This window comes from Carica papaya, chromosome 7, assembly GCF_054855325.1.
Source record: "Carica papaya isolate Zhongbai chromosome 7, ASM5485532v1, whole genome shotgun sequence".
Lineage (NCBI taxonomy): Eukaryota > Viridiplantae > Streptophyta > Magnoliopsida > Brassicales > Caricaceae > Carica > Carica papaya.
In genome coordinates this window covers 9817512-9834664 of record NC_142315.1, presented here as the reverse complement: position 1 = coordinate 9834664, position 17153 = coordinate 9817512, and the positions used below count along the sequence as shown (strand labels likewise).

The 17153-nt window shown below is 33.2% G+C and overlaps 2 protein-coding genes across 3 annotated transcripts; both read left to right on the top strand.

Annotated features, from left to right (window-relative positions):
* The first annotated feature begins 1417 nt into the window (after window positions 1-1417).
* On the top strand, window positions 1418-12950 carry ACL5 (S-adenosyl-L-methionine-dependent methyltransferases superfamily protein). The gene is made up of 10 exons (XM_022035022.2): window positions 1418-1663; window positions 2201-2267; window positions 2348-2442; window positions 3685-3787; window positions 3885-3973; window positions 4784-4940; window positions 5067-5142; window positions 12178-12236; window positions 12321-12457; window positions 12648-12950. The coding sequence occupies exons 1-10, from the start codon at window positions 1521-1523 to the stop codon at window positions 12724-12726; spliced, it is 1005 nt and encodes a 334-aa protein (XP_021890714.1). The 5' UTR covers window positions 1418-1520; the 3' UTR covers window positions 12727-12950.
* A 1012-nt stretch (window positions 12951-13962) lies between these two features.
* Window positions 13963-16567, top strand: LOC110809246 (uncharacterized). Of its 2 annotated transcripts, XM_022035013.2 has the most exons (7): window positions 13963-14101; window positions 14397-14464; window positions 14590-14616; window positions 14833-14895; window positions 15913-15991; window positions 16101-16146; window positions 16268-16567. In XM_022035013.2, the coding sequence occupies exons 2-7, from the start codon at window positions 14423-14425 to the stop codon at window positions 16275-16277; spliced, it is 267 nt and encodes an 88-aa protein (XP_021890705.1). In that variant the 5' UTR covers window positions 13963-14101; window positions 14397-14422; the 3' UTR covers window positions 16278-16567. The 2 variants fall into 2 exon arrangements, with proteins under 2 accessions (XP_021890705.1, XP_088064273.1); XM_088208147.1 differs by lacking the exon at window positions 16268-16567 and having other exon boundaries at window positions 16101-16150.
* The last annotated feature ends 586 nt before the right edge of the window (window positions 16568-17153 follow it).

Genomic DNA, 17153 nt, shown 5'->3' with positions numbered 1-17153 from the left:
CTGCCTCGTCCGTAAATCCTTTTAATCATTCCCAACAAGATTACTTTATATTTTATTAATTAAAAGAATTTATTGTTTTATTTTTATCAAAAGTATTATTATACAATCTGTTTTTGTAAAAAATAATAATAACAAGTGGAGACAAAAAAGGATGTCAAGAACATATATATATATGTATATATATTGGAAGAGTTGACTATTGTTAGGAATTTATCAGGAACCATTGACTCATTTAGATGTACGAAGGAAAAAGAAAAGGAAAATACATTTTTTAATATATATATATATATGTATGTATGTATATGTAAAGAGCACAAAAGAGTTGAAAGGGAGAGCTCCCAATGAGAAAATAAATTTATGGTAAGCCGCCCATTTTATTTACATATTATGGCTTGATTGAATTGATCTGAAATTTTTTGTCGGCTTGTCCTCCATTCTTACCAACCATCCATCAAAAGCTTCCATCATTTCATCTGGATCCTAATCTACATTTTAACTTCATCTTCTTTTTCCCAATAATGCCCCTCATAAAAAAATTATTTTGAAATTTATAAATCACTTTTATATATATATATATGGAAGTGAGATAAAATGTAGGCAAAAACGATGCCGTTTTGTGCTCAAATTTTCTTCATTCTACTTTTTTCTTTTCCTTAATTTTCTTTTGTCTCTTGTTTTCCCTTTTTCCTCTTCCTCAAGTTAAGCGTGAATTGGTTTTTGCTTTGTCCTACTCCTCGTTATTGTTATATTTTTTGTTTTACATAAACAAAATGATAGGAAATTAGAACACAAATGCATTGAATTTTGGATTTTATATTATTATTATTATTAGACTGAAATTATTTATTATTCAGTTTTTTTTTTTGCTTTCTCCAACTAAAGGCCCTCTTTAATTGCAGAAAGAAAACTATTTTTGATCGACTGCGTAAATAAAATTAAAATAAAAATTGTCATTTTCGACTTAAATAAATATTTATTTTTGTTTAACAAATATTTGGTAAAATGAGTTGGGTGGAAAATGACGGAGGGAGGACACGAAGAGTGGGTTCTCCACATTTGCTCTTTTTTTTTTTTGAGTGGACTCATCCCACGCCCAACGCCCAACTGGGTCCCACTCTTGTTGCTCCCCTTACCTGGCCCTCATTATTTATTTATTTATTTATTTTTAATTAAAGCAATGGTGGACCCCACCAAAATATATCCATATCTCAATTCATTTACTTGCTTCCTCTAATGACACGTGTCTGATGATGTCATGTCACGGTTTTTGTGAGACCCACAAATGAGTAATATCTGGCATGTGCACCAAATATGAAAAAAAATCCGTGGAATTTCCTTGACGACAACAGTATCGCCGCATTCCTCAAATACCATATCACCCTTTTTCCAACAGATTGTTGCTGTTGTATAGGTGTATATATATATAAGAGCCACGTATCTACCTCCTCCTACCTCGCGCCACCAACGTCGCTTCTTTCTATCTCTCTTCTTCTCTCTCTGGTTTGGTAAATCTACGAGTAATGGGTACAGAGGCTGTTGAGATTTTGACTGGAAAGGACTTGTCTAAAATTTGCAGCGAACCGAGTCAAGGCATTCACGGCGATTGCTGTTGGTACGAAGAGACCATTGATGTTCATCTCAAATGGTCGTTTGAACTCAACAGGTTTGTTTCCGTTCGTTTCCTCTCTCCGCCGTGTATATACATTTAGATTTTGAGATTTTGATTTCGGCCAATCTTTTTCGTTTCTGATTCAATTTGAAGCACACAGATAATGCTGTTTCAATTCTTCAGTATCGTTTCTTTTTTTCTTTTAAATTCAAAAAACAAAACCGATATTCAATCGCAAACTGATCGGATTCCTGAAATTTATTTTATAATCTGAAATGTTCGAGGTTGGTGGGAATTAGATATTCTATATACATCCATAAGAGTTAGTCAGAAATGTGCTCTGTGCGCTTAATAATTTGGATTTGATTCTATTCTAATTAACATTTGATATTTAGAATCACACTTTTAAAATAATCGTAGAGTTAAAAAAGTATTCGAGATTATAAATACAAATCTCAAACTTAAATTGTCTCAAGAATATATAAATAATTATATCTAGTTAGTACTTAGTTATCATATTTTCTTCGTTTTTATAAAATTTCATTTCTTCCGGTCATAACTCAAAATATTAACTGTTTCATCAATGAACAGTGTGCTACATAAAGGGACTAGTGAACACCAGGAGATTGCTCTTTTGGACACTAAACATTTCGGCAAGGTACTGAATTATTTAATGTATAATTAATTATGTCCGAATTCGCATATTTTTATGGTGTATTATTATATATATATATATAGGTGTTGGTGATTGATGGAAAGATGCAGAGTGCAGAAAGAGATGAATTCATTTATCATGAATGTTTGATTCATCCTCCTCTCTTATGCCACCCAAAGTGAGTACTCTCAGGTCCCTTTTTAAGTTAGACCATTGTTTCTACACCACACCTCCATTCTTTAACTGAAGTTTTTATTATATTATATGTTTAGAGTAATTAAATAAAAAAAATTATAAAATCACATACTACAATTATTATAATCGTACTAGAATTAATATTAACAATGATAATTAATGATAAAGGGGGCAAAGTATTAGTAATAGCTGGGAGTGATGGATGGTTGGTTGACTGTAACGTTAAAGATGACAGTCAGACAGTGACCGTCAACGATAATCACAGTAATGAGAGTGATGGTAATGACATACCGAACGCGGTGATGAGTTAACGGCAACCGTAACAGTTACAACGGATGGAGCAATGCTGATGTGGCACGGACTTCATTTTATTATTTATTTTATATATTTTTAATATTTTAAATTAATTAATAAATTAAAAAATTACTTTAAAAATTAAACCTAATTTCCGTCTTCTCCCAACATCCTCCATGAAATTTCAGTCCCAAAAATAATAGAGGGAAGATTCTCATCCATGCCACCCAAAAAGAAGATAGAGAAAAAAAAAGATGACTTTCTTCGTTGTTATCCATTGTAGCTTTAATGTCTTCCTCAGTTTTACCAACGATGCTTCAGCTCCAGTTAGTCGAGGTCTCTAACTTCACCGTGTCTTATTCTTCTCATTACTTCTTCACGTTGCCCTTCTTTGAATGTGAGTGCGAGATGGAAGTCAATATTAATTTATAATTCAAAACCCTACCGGCTAACGCTAAAAGTGGTGGCGGTGGCTGTTTGTGATGGTAAGGAATTATTGTAGCCGGCGGAGCTTTATTCATTATCTCAGAAGAGAGAGTGAGAATATATCGCTGGCTGAGTTGACATGAGAGAGCCGGTGGCGTTTGAAATAGAGTTTGCTCGTCTCAAAGGAGGAACTTGTGGAATTTGATCTGAGGATTGGGGGCTGCGTTTGGTTGAGGATTGGTTTTTTTTTTTAATAGTGGTTGAGGTTCAGCTTGGTTAACAAAATAGCAATTTGTCGGAAGAACTTCAAGGGACTATTGGTGAGTTTGATTAGGGTTTGGGTTTACAAATAAGAGGGGAACTTAAGGTTCGAGGTTTTTTTTAAATATAATTTCTCAATTTGATTAATTTTCTTTGTTAAAGTTTTTAATCTATCGATAATTTATTAGTTCTGATGAGGGTTTATCTATCTTTTTATCCATTTTTCACGTATTCCGTTTTACAGTCCAAGGACTGTCTTTATTATGGGAGGGGGTGAAGGTTCTGCTGCTAGGGAAATTCTTAAGCACAAGACAGTAAAAAAAATAATTATGTGTGATATCGACCAGGTAATTAATGGCTTCTGTTCTCAATAGCTATTTTGTTTCAGGTGGTATTAAATCAAGTCCACGATTTTTCTAATCCCAAATAATCTCATCATTCCAGGAGGTGGTTGATTTCTGCCGCAGGTACCTGACGGTAAACCACGAGGCATTTTGCAACGAGAAGCTTAATCTCGTTATCAACGATGCCAAGTAAGTGAAATGTGCTTTTCTTAAACAAAATTTTTTGAAAGAGTTTTTTGGTGTAAATCTCAATAGGCCAAAATACCCAGAAACTTTCTTGTCCACTTTGGAAACATTCAAATAATGGCGTGAATGAGGCAAAACAGATTTTATAAGAAAATTAAAAAAAAGGAAAGTTCTTTTCACACTTATCTTCATGATTGTATTATCAGAATAGAGAAAAAACCCACCAATAAGAAAGCAAGGGTGTTACATAAATATGCCCGAAAGATATCTGAAGATTCATATCATGTGTTCACCTAAACGTCTTGCAAAACTCTAATATTGTGGTTTGGAGTTGAATTTTGAAATATGTGGAAAGTAAAATGAGCTTAGAGTATTTGAGAAATTTGGTTTGGAAGCTTTTTAAATTAAAGTAGACTAGAGACCACTAAAAAAAATTTAAGCAAAGTAATAGGAATGGTATTAGATTAGATATAAAAATTAAAGAGTTTGAGCTTTCACTATACAGAATATGTTAAGTTTTTGCTTGATTTGTAATTTTTAATCTAACCTAACGAACTTAAGAATGTTATTAGATTTAGAACTAAAAATCATGAGTTTGAATTCTCACTGGATGGAATTGAAATGTTAGATATACTCTTGTATAAACCCTATTCTTAGAATTATCAAGACCTATTATTTGACACAACCAAATACCAGTGAGCCCAAAGGACATTAAGAGTGAGTAGTTAAAGCACCATGTGACTATATGTTATTTCCAGTTTATATTTATATATCTAAAGCTGACTGGCATGAAATACTATATGCTTTATGAAGGAAGGAACTAGAGAAATGCAATGAGAAATTTGATATCATAGTGGGAGATTTGGCAGACCCAGTTGAAGGTGGGCCTTGCTATCAACTCTACACAAAATCTTTCTATGAGAAAATCCTCAAACCTAGGCTCAATGACAAGGGCATTTTTGTTACACAAGTAGGTTTCTTTTTTCTCAATATTTATTACTATTACATTTTTGTAATGTTGTTGCTTTACGGCTTCAGTTTGTGTCTGCACAACTACATGCATGCATATACATATATATATGTTTGTGTTTTATAGGCTGGACCAGCGGGCATTTTCACTCACAAGGAGGTCTTCTCCTCTATATACAACACAATCAAGCATGTTTTCAAGTGTAAGTATCTTAATTTACTTGTACTAATTAATTGCTAATTCAATTTAAACAGACATGGATGTAACTAGTATTATTTATAGAATGCGGAATTACAATAAATTACACTTTCTTTGTTGTTAGATTTTTTCTTTATAAAACAGAATTAAAAGCTAAAGAGGTTATAACTCACAGGCAAGTCACTATATATAATTTCAGAAGATGGGTAATAATAGCCAATAAATTTCAGAAGACACTGTTAGTCTCTGACGGTGTATGGCTCTTTGAGGAGCAACCCCATTTCAGTTTGTCCCAGCTCTTGTAGGATGGTTGTTGATTTCATCTGAATCTATGAAAGAAGTTTTCCAAAGAAAAAAAGAGCCAATAAGTTAGACAAGCTTCTCCAATGCAACTGAACTACATTATTGTAGAAATTTAGGAAAAAATATTTACTTTATTTCCACTATCTTTTTGGTGTCACAAATGACTCATATATATAAGAATTTCTAAATATAAATAAGTAAATTTTCCTTATAATAGAGATTCTAAATAATTTTAAGAAATTAATAGTAAGAGCTATATAGAAAAAATATCATAATTATTTAGGCAACGAAATATTCATATCAACACTCCCTCTTAAGTTGGTGCGAAGATATCACACATACCCAATTTGTATATTAAGTTCTGAAGAGTTTTGTTACAAAGTCCCTTAGTGAAGATATCTGCCACTTGATTATTAGAAAATATATGATATAAGTATAAGAAACCATCTATCACTTTCTCTTTTATGAAGTGACAGTCAATCTCAATGTATTTTGTCCGGGCATGTTAAACTGGAATTTGGGTAATACTAATGACTGATTTGTTGTCACAAAACAATGATAAGCTTCATTCTTTAAATAATTTTAATTCATTTATTAGTTTCTGCAACCATAATAATTCACATACTTCTTGAGTCATTGTTCTATATTCTGCTTCAGCATTAGAATGGGTAACTATACTTTGCTTCTTGCTTTTCCATATAATCAAGTTGCCAGCAACGAGTGTGCAGTAACCAATAGTTGACCTTCTATCATTTGGAGATCCAGTCCAATCGACATTTGTAAATGCTTCTATGTTAAGGTGGCTATCTTTGGAGAAGAGTAAACTTTTTCTTGATACAGATTTCAGATACCGTAATATTCGAAAAACATGTAAATGAGTCTCGCGAGGATCATGCATGTACTGACTCAACAGACTAACTCCATAAGTTATATTTGGTTTGGTATGTGAGAAATAAATGAGTCTTACAACCAATCTTTGATATTTTTTCATGTCAACTAATGTACCACTATTAGTTTGTAGTTTGTGATTACTTTCAATAGGAGATTCTGCTGGCTTGCAACCCATCATTCCAGTATCTTCTAATAAGTTTAGGATATACTTTTTTTGAGAAATGAATATTTCTTTATTAGATCTGTCAATCTCAATTCTCAAAAAGTACTGCAATTTTTCTAAATTTTTAATTTCAAATTCTCGAGCAAGAAGTCCTTTTAGTTGAGTCATCTCCTTTGTATCATCTTCAGTCAATAGAATATCATTTACATAAATAATGAGAAGAGTGATCCTACCTTCACAATGCTTGATGAACAGAGTATGATCAACATTGTTTTGCTGATATCCGAAAGAGATTATAGCTCTTCTGAACTTTTCAAACTATGTTCTTGGAGACTGTTTTAATCCGTGCAAAACCTTCTTCAATTTGCAGACTTTTACTTGTGTTCTTTCATCTTCGAATTCACGTAAAATTTTATGTATACCTCTTCCTCTAAGTCCCTATGAAGGAAAACATTTTTTACATCGAACTGGTGTAAATCCCAATCAAGATTAGCAGCATAGGATAATAATATTTTGATTGTGTTCATTTTTGCAATACGTGCGAATGTTTCTTGATAGTAAACTCCATAGGTTTGAGTATACTCTTTAGCCACTAGTTTAGCTTTGTATCTTTTAATTGACCTATCTGCTTTATGTTTTACAGTGAACACCCATTTATAACCAATCATTTTCTTTTCTTGTGGGGTTGAAATAAGTTCTCATGTTTCATTTTTTGCTAATGCTTTCATTTTTTTAATCATCGCTTCCTTTTATTTGGAATCTCCTAAAGCTTCTCTCAAATCCTATGGAATAGATACAGAGAAAACATCTGATATTTCAGATGTTAATTAAGGTATGTGAGTGTTAGATAAATAAACAGATTACGAGTGTAGATAAAAATTATATGCAGCGGAGTAAATTAATACAAATTCCTTACAAATATATGAGTTTCAGTTAAATATATATAATTGAGGCTAGAAGTGGCTGCAAAATACAATTTCAAAATACAAAAGATGACAACTTCTTTTATTATACTATTGGACCCATTAGAGTGTGGGAATGATCATGCACTCAAGGTTTGCGGATCCACGGGATCCTCATAAACTTTAGTGGGTAAATCAACTGACAACTCCTCATTATCTTCCTCATCTAAGGAGGGAGTTATGGAAAGAACTCACTAAGGAAAATAGTATTTAGATAACATTGTAAGGTTTTAAAAAGTGAATAATTCTAACATAAACACTTATCATTTGATTATGTTGTACATCTCTTTTGCCTTATAAAAATAATTTATTTATTAAAGAAAAATATTACGTTATAGTCAACAATAAAACACACAACATACCTAACAATGAAGAAAATAAAATAAATCATGAAATTCTCAGATTTTCATATCATACTTCGCAAAGTCGTTACGACTTCCATATCTGAAGGCAGATACAGATTTTCGACTACTCATGTAGAATGTCCAGATCAGATACGGATAACGGCAATTTGCTCAGTCAAATTTTCGGCTTGCCAAATCATGATACGATCTATGATCATGGCCGTACCAACCATAATGGTCATATCGGATATTCTATGGTCATGACAATACTTAGTCAAAGGTGACCCTTAACAGATATTCGCGTCACCACTTTCGTTAGAGAGTTTGTCGTTATCCATAAGGAGCGGTGCTCTTACGTCTTTTTAGAGCAAATGGGAGAGGGAGAAACAGATACTCCGGATGGAGATATGGGAACATATACTTCTCAAAAATAAAAAAGCTAAGGAGACTTGATGCGTTATGTATGTCAATACAGATACATACTTCGGAATGCTTCATTCCACTTTTCTTTTTATTTTTTTTTGTTTTTTTATTTTACAGATAATCTTACCAGTTTCATATTATTTTAATTATATACAAATAATTAAATATTTATAACTCACATAGTATGCTTGAAATCAAGAACAATTCAACTTATTAAGTCTATTAACACAAAATATATAAAACAGGTTAAATTACAAAATTATCAATTTTTGTCTAAAAATACCTCTTAATACGTTTAAAGAAATACTAAATTTGTTATCGAAACTTTGATAATTTCTTTTATACTGTTATTTTTCTCTTCCTCTCCTCTCTCTAGATCATTCTCTTTTCTTCTCTCTTTCTCTAATTCTTGGAAAGTGGAAGAATGTAAGTTAGGAGAAAATAAGAGGAATGGCCCCCTATTTATAGAAAATAGGAGCCGTTGGATTTGTGCCAAGTGGCAAAATCCAGTGAGAAGAGACTAAAAAAATGTTTGACACGAAAAGCGAAGGAAAATGACCTCCACCAGAGGTGGCACCACAAGCGGCGACACATCGCTCGAGGTGGGTGGCGACACACTGCTCGAGGCAGTAGTGGCCTCACCCGCCCGGTGCGCGTTGCTAGCCTAGCCTGCAGGCGCCAGGTGACCCTGTTGCGCGCAGGGCTTAGGCGGGCTGGAGTGTCGTGCGTATGCCTACTGTGCGGACGGCACGCACACAGTGTGCGGCGCCTGCCTGTCCGTGCGGATGGGTCATTCCTGTGCGTGACAAGACGCACACATAGGCTTGTCCTCCGTGCTGTGCCTGATGGGACGTGCGCACTATGCACACATCCTGCGCTTGTCGCGTGTGCACAACACATGGGCGCCCACGCGGGCAGCCTATTCCCGTGAGATTTTTCACGCAGGATTTTTTTCTCCTGTTTTCCGTTTTTTTTTTTTTTTTTTCTGAAAATCGTTTATTTTAAAAATTACCGATTAAATAATTAAATTAAAATAAAATTAGATAAATTAAATAAAATTAAAATGAATAAAAATTGGCATAATTTACGAATTACGATAATAAGTTGCGAAATAAAATAAAAAAGTTCAGTGTGGTCTTAAGGCTCGAATAATTAGGATTTTTTTCTAAATACAAATTAAGCATAGTGGTGAGTGAAATGTTACAAAACAGACAAGACAAAAGTTTTATAGGAAGGAGATAAAGAGTTATATAGGAGATAAAGTTAGATATAAAATGTTTAGTACAAGTTCTGACTTTTTTTCTAAAGGCAATGAGTTTATTTGATAATTCAAAAGGTAAAGATGACTCATAAGTATCTTCAGGAATTGAAGAAGATTCTTAACTTGGGATAGATTGCATGATGGTTTTTTGTGTTTTATCTCTCCTTGAATACCTCTTCAAGTTCGATTTATCTAGTCGTCTAGCACTTTCTTCTTGAATATAATCTTTTGACATGGAATTCTCCCAATGAATATGACTGTCAAGAGTGACCAAATTGGTCATCACCTCTTCCATTTCACTCCCCCCCTGAAGAGGTATTTGGGTGGAGCTGAAGTATGGTTCAGATTCTCTAAAAATAACATCTATAGTCACAAAATATTTTCTACATGGCGGATGATAACACTTGTAGCTCTTTTGAGTAGAAGAATATCCAACAAATACACATTTAAGAGATTTAGGTTCTAATTTACTCACATTTCTAGTATGGATAAAGTAAACACATCCAAACACTTTGGGGGGAACAATATAAGAATTTGTACCTTGCAAAACCTCCAGAGGACTTCTAAAATCAAGAACTCGTAAATGCATTCTATTAGTAAGATAGGCAGTTGAGAGAACTGCATCTCCTCAATAACTTTTAAGTAGATTCATGGTGAATATTAGTGACCGAGTTACCTCCAATATATATTTGTTTTTTTTTTTTAGTAACCTCATTCTGTTCATTGGTGTAGGTACAACTTGTCTGTTGAATTATCTCATTAGACTTCAAGTAGGCACAAAATCTACCATGCATATATTCTGTACCGTTGTTTGTTCTTAAAATTTTAATTTAAGTATCAAATTGTGTACATACAATTTTATGAAATAATTGAAAACATAGGAACACATCACTTTTGGCTTTCAATAGATAAATCCATGTTAATCTACTATAACAGTCAATGAAAGTAATAAACGATTTATGCTCAGATAAAGATATATTTTGAGTAGGTTCCCAAACATCAAAATGAATTGTCATAAAAGGAGTAGGATTTCTATAGTTACTCACATGATATGAACTCCTTCTATGTTTAGATAACTCATATGTATCACAAAATTAGGAATTTATAGAAGTTCTTTTAAATAATGTGGGATATAATTTTTCTAGAGTAAAGAAAAAAAAGATGTCCTAACCGTCGATGCAACTGTAGGATTTTCCTATGAACATCCGTATCTCTGAAGGCAGTTTGATTCCCAATGACGTTTTGACTTCTATTTAAGACATATAAGTCATCCTGTAGTCTACTAATACCAATCGTCTTTTCTATTTGAAGATCTTGAAGGACACAATGGTTAGAAAAAAACTCAATTTTATAGTTAAAATCTCTAGTAAGGGCACTAATGAATAAGAGACTATCAGAAAAACTAGGTATATGAAGAATTGAAATGAGTAGAATAGTTGGAGTACAATTAATAGAACCTGTTCCAGATGCAAGAGTACATGATCCATCGGCGACCAAACCACCCTGTTGAGTACACAAAAAATAGGTAAGAAAATCTTTAGAAGAGCCTGTCATGTATATGTTATCTTAAGAGTATATAATTCAAGTATCAGAATTAGAAATAATAAGGAGAGGAGCAGTACCTGAGTTTACTATTTTTGATGTATCGATAGAGAAAGAACTATACCCATCTGCTAATTTCAATGAAATAGAAAAAAAATGCGAAGGATGCCAAAAAATGTTCCGACTCAATGGAGACCAAAAAATGCTGCGAGACCAGAGGAGATCATTGGAGACAAGTCTGTCCAACGAGACAAAAGAACCAGAGCCGGATCCGAGAGAGACAAGTCTGGAGACTAAGACAGAGGTAGGCACGCACCACAGGAGACCAAATTGCGATCGAATTCTGGCAAAAAAACGAGCAGACCCGTTGGTGCTCGCCCAAACACGGTCACACAGCTGAAAAAAGACAGATCGCACGCGGCCGCGGGAAGAGGATCTGCTGGTGCGAGGAATCGCGCAGCTTGAACTTGAGCAGTCTATCTTGCACACAAAATGCAGTGTGCGAAACTAAAAGGCTGTGTTGAGCTTCTGGTGCGCGAAATCAAATCAAAGAAGCACCAGGATTTGTAGCATTAGGCGACAGAAGAGAAGACGTCGTGAACCAAACACCCATGCGTGAAGGAGCAGCGCAAATCGGCCGTGCGCGAACAAAAGAATCAAGAAGAGTGGGTGCGGCCAGAAAAGAGAAACACCGCAAACAGAGGCTCTACATGAGGAAGCTGCACGAACAGCAGGTTGTGGCCGGAGTAGAGGGATCGGGTAGGGTGGAGTAGGTCACCGGAATAGGGCGGTCGGCTGCTGGTGAAGCGAAAACTTCGTTGGGGAGTGAGAAGATTCTAAGGTTTGAAAAAAGATCCTGAAGTAAAATCTAAAAATACCTTTATTATTGTTCCGATACTATGTAGAAATTTAGAAAAAAAATTACTTTATTTTTATTATTTTTTTGATATTACAAATAACTCATATATATATATATATATAAGAATTCTTAATATAAATAAGAAAATTTTTCTTGTGATAGGAATTTTAAATAATTATAAGAAATTAATAATAAAATTAATATAAGAAAAATATCACAATTATTTAGATAATAAAATATTCATGTAAATAATTATATAATTTATCCTGTGGTGTGTATGTATATATGCAGATGTGATGGCATACACGGCCCATGTTCCATCGTTTGCAGATACTTGGGGATGGGTCATTGTGAGTAAATGCAGAATTTGTTTGATATAATTTTATAGTTCCTCTACGCACTTGTTTACACAAGTAGATTTTGTTCTTATTTAGGCCTCAGATCAACCTTTCTCCATAAATGCTGAGGAAATTGATAGAAGGATTGAGGATAGAGTTTGTGGTGAACTACTATACTTAAATGGTGCTTCGTTCCTCTCGTCTTCCATCATGAACAAGACTGTTTCTTTGTCGTAAGTTAATTTACATTTTTGAAATATTAAATGAAGAGAAGATCCTTTTATTCTCGAATCAAGTTTCATATTCTTCAATTAAATTGAACATATTCCATACAGCATGTAAAATATGAACTGAGGTTTTCTGATTATCAAGTAGTTTATTTATTCTTCCTCAATGCTAAGATTTATTTGGTTATTATTGCAGGCTGTTGAATGAAACTCATGTATACACTGAGGAAGATGCCAGGTTTATCCATGGACATGGATTAGGTCGCCGTGATTGAAAGGGAATTGTTGTACAGATTTCAAAGGGAAATGTATAAATCAACTAGCAGAATTTAAAGATCTCTCCAAACATAATCAATCAATATAGTTGTTCAAACTTGGTTTTTAGCCAAATTGTATTTGTTGTCTTCATTGGGCGGCATATATATATATATATATATATGCGACTCAACAACAATTGCTATAATATTTATAAATTTTAGATATCCAGCCTATTCATATATATTTTGGATGAGGAATAATGATGGTTGCTCAAATAATTCATTCAAAATCATTATCAATTGTTTAGCCATAAGTACATTGCTAGCACTATCAGTAAATTTTGGGTCAGCAAGAAATGTAGTTCGCTGACAAAGTAAGTACCGTTGATTTATGTTTGTCCGCTTATCTTCTAAACTTTTGTTCCTTTTCAAGCTAAAATTATGTCTTCGCTAATGTTGGGGTAGCTTTTAAAAAATAATTTGAACTTTTTATATAAAATTTATTTTTAAAATTTAAAAAATTATTTCTATTGAATATATAATTTTTTTAAAGTGCTATCACTTAATAATTATTTCTGTAAAATATTAAATAATTTTTTATTAAAAATATTTATAAAAAATAACTATATTAATATTATTTTTTAAATTCATAATACAAGTTATAATCGCACAATTAAATATTTAAAAAAAAAAAGACCATTTGTACGTTTGTCTTAAATTTAACATAAAAAACTTAGAAACCTGAAAGAACTTCATTTATTAAGATGCTTTAGACTTAAAATTTATTTTTTTATTTTATTTTTTTTTGTCAAAAAGTATGAAACTCTATCCACCAAAAACTAATATTATACTAATTTTATGTTACGTTTTATTATGTATGTTTATGGAAAATCATATACATTATTGAAATTTTAAATTTTATTGCATGATGGCAAGAAAATCTATTAAAAAATATAATAATAATATAAAAAGCTTAAATATGCAGATGATCCTTATACTATTTGTATTATTTTTTAATTTATTTTGACCCTTTTATTTTCTAAAATATTTAAATAAACCTCTCATTCTAACAGTTTTTAAATATCCATTAGAACAGTGGCATAAATGTAAATTACACAAAATGAGGAATGACGTAATTGGGCTTGTAAGTAAAAAGGAACAAACAACGGGCTTAATGACGATTGAGCCCATTCTTCTCTTCCCTCGTTGCCCTAATCCCTCATTCTTCTCTTAGGTCACCTTCTCGCTCTTCCTCCTTCTCAGATCCTCTCCTTCCCTTCCCTTCCCTTTCCTCTCGCCCTCAGCTCCAGGTGCAGCTGCTGTTTTCTGTTTCTTCAAGCAATCCGGGAGCTTCGGCTTGTAACGTATTGTGTTCAACAAAGAGATTGCAGTGGTAACTGTTCGAATCCCGTTTATATTCTTTTATTCTCTCCATTTTCTTACGTTTGAAGCTGCTTTATATAGGTTTCTCATTGATTCTTTTCTTAGTGCCTGTATGAGGCACGCAAATAAACGCTATTTTCTGGTTTTCTGGTCTTGGATTGATTAATTTATTTGTGCAGTCCTTGTTTCAAGTTTAATAAATTTGTTTAGCTTCCAAAAGCTGTATGGAGTTGAACTGATTGAATAAAGTTACATTGATTCTTGTGCTTGACTGTGCTTCTGCATCTCTCGTTCAATAATTTTAGCGCCGAAACCACAACAAACTTCAGCCATGGCGAGCACCAAAGTACAGAGGATTATGACCCAACCCATTGTATGGCTTCAATCATTCTCCTTCAAGTTTCTTCACTTTATTTGTTACTTAGTTTAGTTAACTGCTCTCTGCATTCGCTGATTTTATTTTCTGTTGTTGTCACATCGGGATTCCTGCGCCGAAAGAACCTGATTTTCAGGTTTCTTCAAAGTGTAAGTTCTCTGTTCCATTAATTTTATTTATTTTTTAATTGTTTTAGCTGTTTTGGTTTGTAGATATGGTCCCTTTTTTGTGCTTTGTATTTTGAGCAATCCAAAAAGCTAAATTTAATGATTTCTTCTGGGGTTTCTTAATTTTGTTAGATTTTCTGGGAGTTGATGAGTCTCTTGCTTCCTTTTGGTTCATTTATTTGGTTGAAATTTATGCAGAAAGCTCGCATTCAGATTTGGCTATTTGAGCAGAAAGATTTGAGGATTGAAGGACGAATAATTGTAAGTTTCTTGTCGCTTGCATCCTTGGTTCATTTCTCTGCGGGTCTCAATTTGTTCTATTTAGTATCTGTAAAATGTCGATATGGACTTTCAGATTTTGTTCTGTGTTTGTTACATCATTCCTTTACTTACTGCATGATATGTATGTTCCCCTTTTTTAGAGTTTACTCGGCCAGCCAAGTTGTCTTTAGAAACTTCTAGATGTAGTTGTTAAGAATACGCCCTAAGATACTTGGCAAAAGATGTATGATTTAGATGAATAACAGTTGGGAGGAAATTTGTTATTGAATGACAAGTTACTGAATATCCTAACTGGCTTCGGTATGGTCATGAGTTAAGAAAATATTGGCATTGACTATATGCATGAAATCTAGCAAAAGTAGTTAAATAGTTAGTGACAATGACACCAACAGAATTTCTTATTGTGCAGGTGGTTTCTGATAATAGTTTATAGATGAGACTCTGCTCAGTCTTTGCTAACATATTCTTAGGAGGCATCACCCTCCATCTTCGATTTTGTTGGCATGTTGACATACTAGATCTTTTTAAGTCCAAACTTGCTCAAAAGAAAGAATTGATACTTGCTTTTTAAGGTAGTTAAAGGACCATTGTTTGTATCGTTACTAGCACATTGGTGCTCATATCTCCAAAGCTTGCATATTTTGAGCTCTTCTGAGTTTCCTGCAAAGGTGGATGAAAATTTTATGTAATATTTGACAGAGCATAATTTAAATGGACATATAAGTGTTACTCATTATTTTTAAAAAATGAAACTAGAAAGGTTAACCAGAAAGGATAACTTATAGCAATACAATTTCAAACAGCTAGGGAGAGAGAGGCATCTCAACAGGATTCAAGAATATTCTGAAGTTTTTATATTATCACAATTATAATGCATAAGTTAGAATACTCCAAGTTTCAATATGGTCACATTTGTATAAGGCAATAATTAACTTGTTTATCACCTGATTTAATTTGAATATGATTTTTTTATGATTATACTTTTGGCATATGCAGGGTTTTGATGAATACATGAATCTAGTTCTGGATGATGCCGAAGAAGTGAACATCAAGAAAAAGAGCAGAAAATCACTTGGTACATAGTCTTACTTTGTTAGTCTCTCCTTACTCCCTCATCGAAAACCAAGCTGCTATCTGTTCACTCCTAACTAGATGTTCTGAATTATCTTTTTCTATCTTCCTAGGAAGAATTCTTCTTAAAGGAGACAACATAACCCTCATGATGAACACGTAAGTGACACTGAAGTTATCATTTCTGTTTTGCAGAGATTCTCTCTCTCTCTCTCTCTTTCTCTCTCTCTCTATGTTCCTATTTATCTTGCTGAAACAATTTTGTTGTTTAATATTACAGGGGAAAGTGAATGTCATACCAATACTGGCCTTTATTTGGATTGGCATGACTTTGTTAGTTCAAGGGATTGTGTAGATTTCAGTTTAAGTGGTTTCTCAGTTATGGTAGGAGAACATGTGTTTTAAATGCTTGAATGGATTTCATGTATGATCAATCTTGTAGCCAGAGAATTTATAGAAGAATTATTGTCCAACTTAATTATCTCGATCAAGCATCAAATTTTCTGTAGAATTGTATGTTAGATACCATCTATGGTTAAAAGAAAGTGGCTTTTTAATCTAATTACTACTTCTGTGTTAACTCTTTTCCTGAGTCCCATCTGTTGCTGGTTACTGACGCATCCTCACACATAATTTGCTTGGCTAATCATAATATTTGTTTTTGAGATGGCTATGCTTGTGGAATTAATGATATAGTTTTAGCCACCTAGTTGGCACAGCCCATCTCTCGCATGAACTTTCAAGTCACTTGCCATTTATCGTAAGTTGGAAGATTTAGCCATGGACATGGATTGGGTTGTCTGTGATTGAAAGGGAGGAAATTTAAGAAAAACGTCTTTTTTCCTAAGCATGCATAGGAGGGTAGACGCACCCAAAATTAAAAATTTTCCCAATCAACATCCAAAATCCAACCAATTTTCTTTTTTAATCTCATTGAAAATAAGCATGCATATCTTTTGTGATAATGGAAATTCAGAAATCATAGTAACTATATATTGTACCTCCTTCTTTATCTAGGAAAGTGCTACTCTTATCTCATTCCGGATTAGTTAACATAGCTATTTCTTTGCCCAACTTTAAGATTAGATTTTTATTGAATGCCTATCTCCTTTTTTTTTTTTTAAAAAAAAAAGCCTAAATGATGTCATATGATTGTCCAATTAATG

Excerpts from the sequence above, each read along its gene's own strand:
- ACL5 (XM_022035022.2), top strand. The coding sequence starts at position 1,521 with ATGGGTACAGAGGCTGTTGAGATTTTGACTGGAAAGGACTTGTCTAAA. Across the intron at positions 2,268-2,347 it reads ACACTAAACATTTCGGCAAG|GTGTTGGTGATTGATGGAAA; the intron begins GTACTGAATTAT and ends ATATATATATAG. Across the intron at positions 2,443-3,684 it reads CCTCTCTTATGCCACCCAAA|TCCAAGGACTGTCTTTATTA; the intron begins GTGAGTACTCTC and ends TCCGTTTTACAG.
- LOC110809246 (XM_022035013.2), top strand. The coding sequence starts at position 14,423 with ATGGCGAGCACCAAAGTACAGAGGATTATGACCCAACCCATT. Across the intron at positions 14,896-15,912 it reads GGATTGAAGGACGAATAATT|GGTTTTGATGAATACATGAA; the intron begins GTAAGTTTCTTG and ends TGGCATATGCAG. Across the intron at positions 15,992-16,100 it reads AAAGAGCAGAAAATCACTTG|GAAGAATTCTTCTTAAAGGA; the intron begins GTACATAGTCTT and ends CTATCTTCCTAG.